This window comes from Anser anser, assembly GCF_964211835.1.
Source record: "Anser anser genome assembly, chromosome: 3".
Taxonomy (NCBI): Eukaryota; Metazoa; Chordata; class Aves; order Anseriformes; family Anatidae; genus Anser; species Anser anser.
This window is the reverse complement of record NC_139722.1, coordinates 97237330-97251302: the sequence shown is the minus strand read 5'-3', so window position 1 is coordinate 97251302 and position 13973 is coordinate 97237330. Positions and strand designations below refer to the sequence as shown.

The 13973-nt window shown below is 38.2% G+C and overlaps 1 protein-coding gene across 2 annotated transcripts in view; it reads left to right on the top strand.

Annotated features, from left to right (window-relative positions):
* The window catches only part of UBR2 (ubiquitin protein ligase E3 component n-recognin 2), a 54956-nt gene extending 47356 nt beyond the window's left edge, over positions 1-7600 (top strand). For both annotated transcript variants that reach the window (XM_083831977.1, XM_083831976.1), the window contains exons 40-47: positions 574-664; positions 937-1067; positions 2235-2343; positions 2596-2652; positions 4158-4235; positions 4530-4700; positions 5391-5492; positions 6237-7600. In XM_083831977.1, coding sequence (XP_083688103.1) covers positions 574-664; positions 937-1067; positions 2235-2343; positions 2596-2652; positions 4158-4235; positions 4530-4700; positions 5391-5492; positions 6237-6378 — 881 coding nt within the window. In that variant the 3' untranslated portion in view covers positions 6379-7600. The remainder of the gene's footprint in view (positions 1-573; positions 665-936; positions 1068-2234; positions 2344-2595; positions 2653-4157; positions 4236-4529; positions 4701-5390; positions 5493-6236) is intronic.
* The last annotated feature ends 6373 nt before the right edge of the window (positions 7601-13973 follow it).

Genomic DNA, 13973 nt, shown 5'->3' with positions numbered 1-13973 from the left:
AATACATGCAGTTTACTGTAGCAAAATGAAGTTGTTAGTGCTGTCTCGTTCAGTCCATATAAAGTATGGATAAATTGTACTAATTGTACTGATGATAGGTCATTCTTTTGTCTTTATTACTTTATGCTGGAGGTTTTAATTTTGTTTTGTGGCATAGCTAGTCATGAGTCCTGCTTTCCAGCTAATGTAGCTGTGCCTGGAAGTCTTATTGCAGAGACTTGGCTTAGGTTTTGCATAATTAATAAGCTGCAGTGAATAAGGAATCAATGCCTCTTCTGGCAGGAGGAACTGGATAAGGTGTAGCGTGCCAAAAGCCAAGAACTCCAAGCAAATATAGTAAAAACCCAACCAGTTGAACAAGTAAACCAACACCAGATGGAGTTGACAGTAGCATATACTTACCACATAAGTACAGCAGAAAACTTGGGATAACTATGATGTACTGCAGAAGAGTTGGCCAGTGGAGTGTTTTGCCTAGTTTTGGTCTTTTTCTCAAAACTTGAAAAATTACATTCCTGCTGAATAAATTGTAGAAGTAACTTTTGTTTTGTTTGTTATTCCTTTGTTTTTCAGAAGAGAATGGCATGGATCAGGAAGATACTAGCAGTGAAGAGGAAGTAGCTGTGCTTACGCTTTATAAATTTCTTTGCCAGTGTACAGGAAGGTAAAGAGGCAGTCTTTAAGTGTTTGAGGAAACTTGCTGGGATCTGAAATATCAATGCCAAATTTTCTTTAATTTGCCATTCAAGTTACTTACATTTTTATGAATCTATTTTAGTATTGTTCTTAGAGTCAGTTTGGAAACGAACGCTAGACGTAATTCTTGTTTTAACTGAAGTCAATAAATTACTATGAAATATGACTGAAGACTTAGTAAATATAGCTGTTAAACTGAAATGATTAAATAAAAGAATTTTCTTACTGTGTTCTCTTAAGTGCCTTGAAAGAAGTTTCCTCAGGCTGGCACCTGTGGAGGAATCTAAAAGCTGGAATCATGCCTTTTCTGAGATGTTCTGCTTTGTTTTTTCATTACTTAAATGGAGTCCCAGCACCCTCAGAACTTCAAGGTACTGTCTGCTTAACACTCTATGTACTAAACCAACTTTCCAAAAGACACAAAAAAAAATTTGACAGAATGAATTACATTTAAATTCTGTTTTCTGGAAAAAAAGCTAATTGAATGCAGGCTTGCAACCAGTGCAGAACTGTATCTGTATAATAAGAAAAGGTGCAGATTGGAGGTTAGAGCAGTCATTGTCTTTTGTCATAGTTATCTTTGTGATTTGGTACGTATTGTGGATTGTTTCCTGACACGCTGTGCTAAAATGTAGACCGTTTTCATTTAACAATTGCCATGCTTAAGCCTTTAGGATTTAAAAACAAACCAACAACAACAACAAAAAAACTCTATTCCTGGCCTTCAATTTTCTGTAACAGGGTTTCTCAGGTTCAGAGCCTGGACAAATAATTAGAAGTACCATTGAGTTTTATGTTACAGATACTATAAAGATGAGATACAAAGTGCAGCTGTACTTCTCTAAAACCCTATGGATCTCTTATCTAGAATAGGTTGTAGGAAAGGGGAAGAGGAAGGCTTGTTTTGCTTTGTTACACTCCTCAAGTGCCAGGTACTTAGATTGCCCTACAGGGATGTCCTGAGGGTGGCTGCAACATAAGGTTCCACTGGTGGGTTTCGTTTCCCTTCCTGCTCCCTCCCAACTCCAGACCCACTGATCCTGCAGTCACCCGGTGTTGCTCTTCTCTGGCGTTTTACTGGTATCGCTTGTCCATGAGAAGGAAGCAAGGGCACAGTATTCATCGTACCTTCCTTCACCGCTTTGGAAGCAAAAGATTCTAGAGCAAAAGAGGCTATGCCAAAGAAGTGTACTGGTGCTGTTTGTCCTGAAAGCTGGCAGAGGAGGGGCCCAGGGAGTCAAAGCAAAAGCCCCTGGTATCATCAATATGGCAATGTAGTGGTTGTGTCCAATGTAACACTTTCTTTTTTTTTTTTTGTTAGAGTTTGGCATTGCAGGCATTTGAAATGACTATTTTTGAGATTGTGGTAGTACTGTCTGTCACCCATCACGTGTGACAGGTTTGTGTCAACAGGTAGAAACAGTTTAAAAAAAAAAAAAAAGAAAAATGGCTGTGCCATCTTGGGCTGTATTTTGTTTAGTGTAGATAATGTCATTCAAAAAAACTCAATTCTGAGAATTATACTTTTTTTTTTACAGTGAATGGAGCAAACCAGTTTGAACGTTTGTGTAGCTATCTTTCCTTGCCAAACAACCTCACTTGCCTTTTTCAAGAAAATAGCGAGATTCTGAACACCTTGGTAGAAAGGTAAGGTGGGATTTTATGCTTAGTTTAAACACAGTAAAGAGTTCTGCACAAGATAATATTACAAGTATTCTCCCAGGAGTCTGTATATGGAAGTGGAAGTGAGTGAAATTTTTAAAACCATTTGTGAAAGAAGTGTTATGAAAAAAAAAAACGTTTGTAGAGATTATTGAATAGATGTACTCTGGAATTTTTATTTGCTTTCAGAATGTATTATCTCTTGAATTCAAAGGCTTTTTTTTTTTCCTCTTGTAGTTGGTGTAGTAGCAATGAAGTAAAAAGGTATCTGGAAGGCAAGAGACATGCTATCAGGTAAACAATGGAGAAATTTTAAGCAGATGGGAGAAACTTTAAAGTTGAATTTTTTTTTTCCTAAAGGATTTTTCTAGGAGCATAATATCAGTCCTGTTTTACTGAGTGGCTGAAACACTAATCCACTACGTTAGTGGACAAGCAAAGAGATACTGGAAAATACTGGAATTTTGTAAGGGAAGTGAAATATTGCTTACATTAGTACATTTTAATGTCAAAGTGAAATATTAGTTATTTAGGCTGATCTGCAGTAATCAGAGGCCATGGCATTTCTTCTTTCACTTTTTATAGTAGATTTGTACATAACAATTTATAAGGTATGCTGTTGCAAGCAGATGTATATAACTTTTGTTGAAAAATACTAACTGTTGAAGATCATCTTACACAATCTGTTTAAATAACACAAATCATTCAGTAAAATTAAACTGAGTTACTTATTAAAAAAAAAGCTTGCTTTTCATGCACATATCTATTTGCTAAGCAATTGCATTAAATGTTTTCTGAATTCAAAATATAGTGGGCCTAGAGTTTGTAGTATTTTCTTCTTGAAGGTTGGTTAAAAATAGTGGTCATCAGTTATCCAGGTAATTATAAGTGCATATTAGGGTCCCAGTGCTGTCATTATAAACATACCCCTGCATTTTTCTCTATTTTACACATTACATAAATCACCTTCAATACTGTATGCAATAAGGCTAAGTGACAAAAATTAATCACTTCAGCTGTTAAATACCAGGCTATTAACAAAATATCTTAAACAGTAAGAATACTTCTGATTGCATAATTCATTTTCTGTTGTTGTGATTGAGATTTTTTTTACACTCATTCCTTTTGATGATTCTTAAGTCAGGTTGCATCTAGCTTGGTGATTTTTTTTCTACTCAGCATAGTAAGCATTGCTTATTACTAATCTCTATTTACATTTCATGGTATAATTTGTATTATTTGTAGAGAGAAAGATTATTAAAATGTATAGTATCAGCAAAAAAAATTACTTGGCATTGGAACTTTATTTCTAAGGATATTAATATTTGGTTTAAGTAGGTGCTTTTCATTGCGTGAACATTTCTTTCTCTTCAGGATGCAAGTTGTCTAAGCTGGAGAGGCAGACTATTTTCCATTCAATATTAGTGACAGCAGGAAAATGCAAAGCAAATTGATAAGGGATCAGAACAAATATTTTAACACCTGGAGTGACCTTATCATGAGGTGTTGCTAAAAGTACATATATGACATGTTTTTCTTACTTTTTGCCTACATTTATTCTCAAATCGATTAAAAAAAACACAACAGTACAAGAAAAGTGGAGGTGGTCTAACTGATATTAGAAGTGGGTTCCTTTTTTCTGAGCTGCCACTTAGTGTTTGAATGGTGATGAAGAGAAAAGCTTAAAAAAAATTATTTGCAGATGCTGTTAAGATGACTTAAGAAAACATGATTGTGCTTGAAATCACTGTGTATTGCTTATTAAACTTTGAGTGGTTAATTTGATTGTTTCATTCTAGCTATGCAAGAGAATCCAACAAGTTAATAGACCTTCCAGATGACTACAGCTGCCTCATTAACCAAGCATCTAATTTCTCGTAAGTTGTATGCAATTATCGTGAGGACCCCTAAAGTCTTCTGCTCCTTTTGATGAACTGGAAAACCTCTAACTTAAAAGCTTCACAAAAACTGTTTATAGGCTCATGGAGTTAACGACAAGTACTGAGCGTCATCTTTTCCAGCAAAAACACTGTATTTCAGTGATATAGAAATTGCAAGGATGGATGTGTATAACTCTTAACTGTATAAATGTTCTAAAAATCTTTTGAATATTTTTACGACGTAGAGATCATACATACAATAGGGTTTATTTCTTTTTTGCTTAATAAAAGGTGTCCAAAATCAGGTGGTGATAAAAGCAGAGCTCCAACATTGTGCCTTGTGTGTGGGACCATGCTATGTTCTCAGAGCTACTGTTGTCAGACTGAATTAGAAGGAGAAGATGTTGGAGCCTGTACTGCACATACGTACACTTGTGGTTCTGGAGTGGGCATATTCCTTAGGTAAGGAACCAAATACCTCTGCTCATATTGCTAGGTTAGAGGGTGTGTGTGGACATTAATAGTTCTATAAGTCTGATTGTAGGGGTGGTTTTTGTTAATAACAGAGTTACCTAAAAACTGGAGTGTATTTCTCCCCCTTATACTTTGGTATGTTCAGAGGTTGTTTCTTTTGAAGGTGGAAAAATCATATTTCATGTTGAGGTGGACTTGTTTTCTGTGTGTTAGTTTATTTCCACTCAAGTATTAAACAAGTTTAATTCCTTGACCCTTTTTTTTGTTGTTAAAATTTGTTCTAGTTGTCTTCCTGCACAATTAATCTACAGTTCTCTTGGCAGCATTGGACTGTAATATTGCACTAATTGTCTCAGGTCATTATGTGCATTCAAGGAAGGTTGGATAATACTGTTTTCACTTTGGCAAATATTAGTGAGAATTGAAATTGCTTTGTTTTCTTGTGGTTGTGTGGAGTACTTTACACAGACTGTAAATAATATATGACTGTTAAGAGTTATAACAGGAAGAGAGTAAGATCTTTATTTCAAAAAAAAAAGAAAAAACCTTTAAAAATCTTCCCATGCAGGCTATGCAGAATGAAAGTAGTTGAGAATTAGAAAAACAGTATCTATGAAAGTATGAGAAACTATATGCCTAAAAATCAATAGGTAAAATCTTGTCTGTGTTTCTCTCTAGAGTACGAGAATGTCAGGTGCTATTTTTAGCTGGAAAAACGAAGGGCTGCTTTTATCCTCCTCCTTATCTTGATGACTATGGAGAGACAGACCAGGGACTCCGGTAAATATTATTTTTAAAAATAACTTTTAAAGGCAGGAGTTCTAATGCTATCTGACTTGTAAAATATACTCTGCTACCTTTTTATTTTAATAAATATTACAGATGATATTATATATTGAAATGTGCTGCATATAATATTTTCAAGCATTTTAATGCTACTGTGTGTTTTTATGCTAAAAGTTGGTGGAAGATCTTTCCTAAGTTAAAAACAATTGTCTTGAAGTGTAAAAAATTAAATAATTTTTAGCATCTATAAAGTTGCTTAGAAAATAGAGCTGAAAACTGTATATGTATATAGGGTATTTATTTGTATTGTCTGTGCTACTTTAATACTAAGTGAAAATACTGTGAGATTACTTTATAAAAATGTGTCGATTCTTTGTCTTCTGTCTCTGCTCCCTGTGAAAATAGTTTAGGGACTTGATATTGTTTACAGTTGCTACTTCTGAAATTTGTCAAAATGATGGAATATGAGCTGGTTCAGCATGGAAAGATTGCTGAAAACCTATGTTCAGATTTCTGTGAACCGGACAAGCGATTCCCAAAAGCTGGAGGGAACCCTTGAGTAGTGAGGACGGCAGAACAGATCGCGTAGCATTCCAGTTTACTAATGAAGATATCTGTTGGTTTGTTCTGTTGAGACAGTAGCGTTAAAGGGTTATCTCAATATTTTGTGTCGTGCCTGAGTGTTTGTGCTTAGCTGCAGTGTTCTGTCGTTTCTGATAAGTATTATCTCCTTTTCAGGCGCGGAAATCCCTTACATCTGTGCAAAGAACGATTTAAAAAGATTCAAAAACTCTGGCAGCAGCACAGTATCACAGAGGAAATTGGACATGCACAAGAAGCAAATCAAACACTAGTTGGCATTGATTGGCAGCATTTATAATGGTTAACTGCTGAAGACTGGAACTTTATTAAGACTTTTGTAACTCAATAAGCTTTTCAAAGGAGGGATTAGGAAAAAAGGTCTGAGGAAATAAAATAAACCCAGTCCTTTTATTTAATCTTTGTTTTACAATGTATTTCATAAAGATACCAGATAACATTAACCAAGTAAACTTCTTTCTATGTAAGCAAGTTTTATTAGTCATATAATTTGCACTGTGCTTCCTTCACAGAAACCTCTTGGGTTATAAACCTGGGCAAATGAACTTGAGTTTCTGATAGAAAAGAATGACTCTTTTTGGAAGTCTGACTATGTTTTTTCTTATAAATTACAAGAGCAAAAGACTGCTGAAACAGAAACTAGATAGAGCACAATTACGGATTGTGTTTTGCCCCTTGCTAGTAATCTGAGCCGTTTTATTTATTATTCTGCATTTTAATACTTAAGCTGTGTGTACATGCAATGGAATGAAGTAAGGAAGCAAGTAATGTAGCAAATGGATGTTTGTCTGCATCAATGGATAATTCACTCTTACACTTGCTGTATCTGAAATGATTGTCATTTGTACTCTCGCAGCTTTCTTGCTTCCAGTTGTTTTTTAACAAAAAATAAGATCCTAACACTAGCTTTATGAGTAAAATAATTTAATTTAAAGCTTTTTTCCAGAGCATTGCACTCCTTAGAATTATGTAGTTTGTAATTTGAATTTAGCTGGGAAACCCTTTCATGTCAATTATGTGATTGGTTATAGGTATTCCAGGGTTGACATTGTGCTTTAGAAGATATTTTAAGATAACGACAATGCGTACAAATGTAATGAAAGCTAATTTTGTTAATTTGCAGAAGCACAGAGGATATTTTCTTCACTTTTGTTAAGAGTCAACTTTTAAGGTGCAAATCCTATCTACTTTTTGTTGCAGATGAGGTGAATGGTTTGCTCCAGCTTTGAAGGGCCACAATCAAACTGCCCACATTTTTGCATCTGTTCATTTTTTTCTGTTGTACCATCAAGTATATTTACTTTTTGGCTTGATTTAAAGCTCTGTAAAGATGTTTGCATATAGTATATTTTATAAATATATTCTATAACTGCGCAGATTTGCACTTGATATGAGGGTGCCTGAAGGCAGTGAGTTTTCTAGTTGTATGTAATTAGACCACCAAGGTGTCTCTAAAAGGTGACATTATGCTTATTGATTTGAAATAAAATCCATTACCTTTATCTCTCCTATCTTCTGACAAATTAGTAAAATCATAATTTACATAGTTCTGTTCCGTAATAATCTGTGGTTCTTTTAGGTAAGTCTTATTTTCTGACTACATCTTCAGCCCAGATAAGCAGCCCCTTTACTGTCTGCTCTGTCTTCAGTTACACTTGCTCTGACTGGATTGTTTCTATTTTTACAGATTTAATGCTTCAGATAAATTTTGTATATTCATGGTGTACAGGGCAAATTTTCAAACATTCGCTAACAGTCTTGAGTGAAGATATGAAATAAAGAAATTTGGCCGATGCATATTCCTTTTTCTTCAAAACAGCAGAGACTACTCGCATCCCTACTACCGTTTGTAGATGTAATCCTGTATCTATTGTTGTCACTTCTTGTGAAGAGACACGCGGAAGTTGCATGAAACAAAACGGCATTAATGCTTCATCTTTGCCTTCCCCTATGTAAGCTGGTTAATATTATCAACAGCTTTCTGCGCGTGGTACTTAAAAATCACTTTTTTTTGGTGATGTTACTGTTCCTTTGCAGAGAGTCATCTTAAGCTGTATGCCACTGTTTTAGATAATGTGTAACTGCACTGAAAAACTCCTTTTCCCTGTAAGCATATTGAAAAGATAATTGGTGATACTGACAAATTTCTCTGTACAAAGCAAAATATTGACAGCAAGAAGGATTTTTTTCTTTGGAATCAAAGACTGAGATTGATTAGGTTGGTAAAATTATGACTGCAAATAATTGCAAAGTACACCAGTAATTTTTTGTAAGCTTAGTCATTCTTTACTCAAGACTTCTACTTTCTGATTTGTTTTGCATGTGTTTGTTAATTGTAAAAATATTTATATATAACATTGTTTCAGTATCAGGGAAATAATATCTGTAATAAATTGGGTATAACTTTATTTGCAGATTCCATGTACAGTCTAGAATGTATTGTGTGTTTGGGGGAGGGGGAACACAAAACCAAACCAGCCAAACAAACAAACAAAAAAACAAAATCCCCAAACCAGAAAATAATCACAACAGAAAACAAAAAGCTGAAAGCATCAAATAAATGCTTTTGGCATTGAAATTAAATAAATTATTTTTAAATGTTTCTAGAATTTTGCTGACCTTGTTCCTTCAAATGTGTCACCTTGTTAATCACAAGCTAACAAATACCTGGATGTGCAACATCTGCAATTCCCTGGCTAAAAATTTAAGATGATTATATTATTAGTATCATTTGCTTCAGTCAGCTAAACCTTTCTTGACCTTTCAAAAAGTCTAATCGTCTTTTTAAAGGATTGTAAATTGTATTTTATAAAGTGATGAAGGTTGAGGTTCACATTCACATTTTTTACTGTGTTCAAACTTCATGATAACACTTGGTACTTCCCCTAATCTGCCGTAGGAGGCTTGTTCTTACTCTGGTGGAAGTACATGACCGAAGTAACACCTGATGCCTTCTGACTTGTGCCAACAACCAGTGCTCCCCACAGCTCTCTAACTATTTTATCTGTGATAATAGTGGGAGTTTGTTGGCTGAGGTGCAGTGCTGCTAGCTTGTGGATTCTCAGCCTGTTTCCATCTCTGCCTCTCCCCCAGTCCCCTCCAGCTTCTGTCCGTGTCCATCGCACTGGTCTTCATGCTGCTGACTGAGCAAGTAGGACTTGGGCCTCATTTTCCACTCCAGCGCTGGGAAGGGCTGAAGGACTCGGTGTCACCACGCTATATGGTTAACCTCTTGTAATGACAAGAAGAGTGGATGTTAGCGGTCTGGCCATGGAGACGTTCCAGTTCTGTGCTTGTACTTCTAATGTGAAGCCATACCAGCGCTCAGGCTCCAGGCTTGGCCTCTCGCTTCTGTGTATTTTCTTTTATGCTAAGTGGCTTGGTGGTTTGTTTAGAGGCTCCATTGTTGTGACAGTTTTATCCTAGGACCTCAATGCCTAGAGGAAAAGCTGGATCCTCAACCTGCTGTGAAAGTATCTCTAGCACAAAGTCTCAGTTGTTTCCCACTTTGGAAGATTAAATTACCAAAGGGGAGATGCATCTCAAAACAAGTTAACTTGTTTTGGAGTATTTTATGGCTAGAATATAACAACAGGGCACACACAACATGCTAAAACCTCATTTTCTCCCTCTTCCAACCAAAGTGCAGATCAGCTTCTGAAAGTCAACTGTACTTTCTGCTTTTTGGAGCTCAGGCTTCCTGGTCTGGATGTGCAGGCATTTGTCAGTATTTACCGACTTACTGCTGCTAGTCACAACCCTGCTTATCACTATGGGGCATTTTTTTTAACCCTTGCTTGATTATTTCTTCTGCTGTTTTGTGTGTGTACATTTCTATTCATACTTCATTCACAGCAATTTAAACATTTCATCTATGAATCTTTGTATGAAAAACTGCTTTGCGCATTCTTATCTTGAAGCTGCTGCATGTTTATACTCTGTTTTTCTGCTCTTCTGCCACCTTTTCCCCTCTCCTGGCATGCACATGTTAATGCCCAACTCTTTTATCTTTGCGTCTTAATGGAGAGATTTGTCAAACGCTCTTCTCTTGGAGGAGAAAAAGGAGAGTTTCCGCAATGCGCCAGGTGTAGGAGCAAAGAAAGGGCAAGTACTGATCTTCGTCTCCATGGCAGCAACGATTAAATGTTACTTTCATCAGTTTGTGAATATACATTTCCACAGCCTCTTTACAGACAGCATGAGCTTGGAGGTGGTGAGTTTTCCAGCTTGTCCTTTGCGTAGGATCCTTGAATGAAAGCCAGGCTTGCTAGTGGGCGCTAGGCAGGGTGGGACAGCTGAGCTCAGCTTCGGAAGGCCATCTGTGCAACCTCTGGGGGTGCTTCAGTGACTTAGGAAAACAAGGTACATCGCTTTGAAATCAACCCTGTTTTTGAGGAGTAAGGTGTGGAACATTTCTGTACGTGTAGCATTCTGAATGTGAAGGATGGTAAAATGCATTAATAAGTAGGAGAAAATGTTGTTTTAAAAATAGCAAAGAGAGGGAGATCAGCAATATGTTAGCTGATGTAATTCACTGGTGTCCTCTTGTAAGAGATGCCTGCATAACAAGTGCTGTTTGCGCCCCATAAGGACAGCTCAGAGGAGCCTGCATTTTGTTGCAGTGGTGATATCGGTGTCTTTTAGGTCATGCAATTCAGCACGAGCATGCTAGAAGAAAAAATCTGCAGTACTGTTTGGGAATCCATTTGATGCTATTAAATGGCCAAGAATCTCACCTGTATGTATTTTAAATCTTTAAATGTCAGACTTTGGTAATTCATAAAATGTTATGGCAGCTGGGAGCTCAGACCATTGCACGAGCTCTGAAGCAAAGCGCTTTGTGTTTCTGTATACTACTTCCTAATGTAAACTTTAAGCTCCCCTCCATCTTTACTACAAGCTTGAGCAGGATGGAGCTGAAACTAAGGAATTTTGATTTTTTTTTTTTCTCAGTAGCGTGGTAGATGCGATAGCAGCGTGTGCGCCAGGTGCAGCACACAGAAGGCCCGTGGTGCTCAGCAGGAAGGCGAGGGGTTAGCTGCTGGTACTTTCAGTGTATGGGAGATATTTCAAAAACCAAACATTTCCACCTGGTTAGCACTTCAAGTGGTTGAGTGGGTGTGGAATAAAGGTTATATGGGTGTTGGAAGGTGTCCTGTCCACCTAAGACAGCAAAACAAAGAGCAAAAGCGCTGGCACATGGCTTGCGCTGAGGCAGGAGCAGCAGTGACCGAGGAGTGGGGCCGCTCCCTCTCCTCACACCTTCAGCACCCGCTCCTAGCCCCTCACCAGCGACACAGCTGTAAAATTCTTGAGGAGGGCGCCTGCCCCCGGGAGTGTGTACCTGTGTGAGCAGCGCGCCTGACCCGGGGCAGGACGATGCCAGAAAGAGAGGGCAGAGTTATTTTGTCCCGCTGGAGTCAGGAGCGTGCTGTGGTGGTGAATGGCAGAGACACGTCTTTGGGATCTAGACATCCCAACGTGAGTCTTCTCCTCAACAAAATGCTTCCTGAAATGAATGTATTCTATTTTTAACATTGTAAGGGTAATGTGAAGATTAATCTGAAGAAAAGAAAAAAAAAAAAAAAAAGACAAATGAAGAATAAATTTAAATTCTAGGTCCTAATTAATGTAAAATTCGGGGGCTAAAACAAAAAATGCTGTCATAATTTACATAATTTACTTAACATATAGCAACATTACAGAATTCATGTTACTTCTGCTCTTAAGTTATGTAATTAATGAAAGGTTCACTCAACCGTGTTTGTATTTGGCACCTGTGTTTTCTGTCATCTTTAGTTTGTTATTTGTGCCAGACAAAGCATGGGTGTAAGCCAGGAGCACTCCCACCCATTTGAAAAGCATTTGCCTGAGGCAGAGCTGTGCTCTCTGGAGAGGTAACTTCGTCTGAGAAGGCTGAAAGCAATCATAACAGGACACATTTGTGTTTTGGGCCTTTGTGTCGGAACAGGTAAACCCCCGAGTGCTCTGCCCTGCTTGCGTATGCTGAAGTGATTTCGGAAAGACTTGACGCCTTTCATCATGAACGAAGCTTCGTGTTCACCCTCTTACCACGGTAGCCCCCTGGGGAGCTGCGCGCCTCGGAGCTGTGCTGGGAACCTGCGCTTTGGGCTCCTCCTTGCCCTGTCCCCAGCTGGGGCCGTGCCTCCCCCACCTGCATGTGTCTGTCCCTGGGTTTCGGGCTTGTGGCTGTCGGCCCTGCTGTGCCGGGAGCACAACGTCGAGCTGCTGAGGCTTGGCTGCCCGGTGAGGAGCTGTGAATTTAAGCAGGCCGCGGGCCGCAGACCTGCTCTTTGACCCCTGTTCCGCTGAGTTTTCCTGGGACACCTGATTCCCACCCCAGGCTCTGCGCTGGGAAAATTGGCTTTGAGAACAAGCGAGTTGTTCTCGGCGGGGTGTGGAAATGTGCCCCGTAAGGAGCTTAATCAGTTGGTGACCTTTACGTTCTGCAGGTGCTTCCTGCAGCTCTCCCACCTCACAGATGCACTTTGGGTCAAAACTCAGTAATATCTGTGAGGTGACGTGGGGCTACCAACAGCAGGTGCTTGAAGAGGGTGGCGTTTTACTACTGGAGTGTTTCAGTCAGTTACCCAGCACTACAGATCTGCTAACGTTAAAAAAAAAAAAAAAGAGTTTCATATGTTTAGTGCTTCAGATTTCATTGCGATAGCTGCGTTCCTGTTACCAGAAATACATTTGCCTAAGCCTTTGTCTCCTGCAGGGGGCTGTTACCACATGTCACCATTCTATTTTTCTGGCCTTATCTCTTAATTAACTAATCTCTAATAATGCTCTTTACTTTTTTTTTTTTGAATAAGCATTTGTGATCTGTCCCCATTTTACATCGATCCTTGTATGAACAATGCTTGCTTCTTTTTTTTTTTTTTTAAGTGAGCAAACACGTCAGGTGAAAATAAATAGTTTTATGGGATCCCCTTGTCTTTATGTCAGCCTTGAAAACCTCCCCTGAGCACTGGTTAGTGCGTGATACCCAGGAGCCTGATATAGCATTCCCATGCTCTTTGCTAAGCTGCGTGCATGCAGTTGTCTGGTATTATAAAATGTCCAAGCTCATGTAATGCATGGAGGCTAATCTCATCAATTGTATTAAGGCTACTTAGGCATTAATAGCTTTAAGGAAGCTGTTTATATTTTCTCCTTTAAAGCATTTAATGAATGTTCTCTGTCCATTCAAACAAATGTCACAGTAGCTGCTTTTCCTGTGCAGCCATACATTTTGAAAAATAAATGATATTTCTCAGCAGTTGGCACTACAAGGTCTTGGGTTCGATCTCAGACATGGGTACCTGGATTTAAGCCAGTGATCCATATGGAGGCACCTAAAAAGAAGTGGCCTGGTTTGTATGAGTTAAGCTCACATCCTTCTGAAGTTTATTGGTTTGAAAATCAGGGCACTGCTCTGGAAGTTCTTGGGTTGCTTCAGGCCAGCAGGTCTGGCTATGTAAGCGTTAGGTGTAAATTTAAAATAGTGGAAATGTTTTCTTTGGAATGTCTGTTACAAGTTAGAAATAAATGGGATGAGGAAAAAAAAATTTTAAAAAGGTTTATAAACGCAGTTTAGCTGATTGCCAATGATCCTGAGGATGCCACTGATTTCAGTTGTTGAGTGCTTGAAGTCAAGACCCATGAAGACGATGTAATTCTTTCAAGAGAATGGTCTACCATGCTCTAAAATGGTCTGCCAAATTCCGTTTCTAGAAAGAGGAAAGCAATTTAGGAGTCTACACACCTTGATCATATGACAAGTGGCAGTTTTTCTCTCAGAGCCATTTGTAGAGGTGAAAAGCTTCCCCATAGGAGTACATAAAATGGGTCAGAAAATGAATTCAGAAG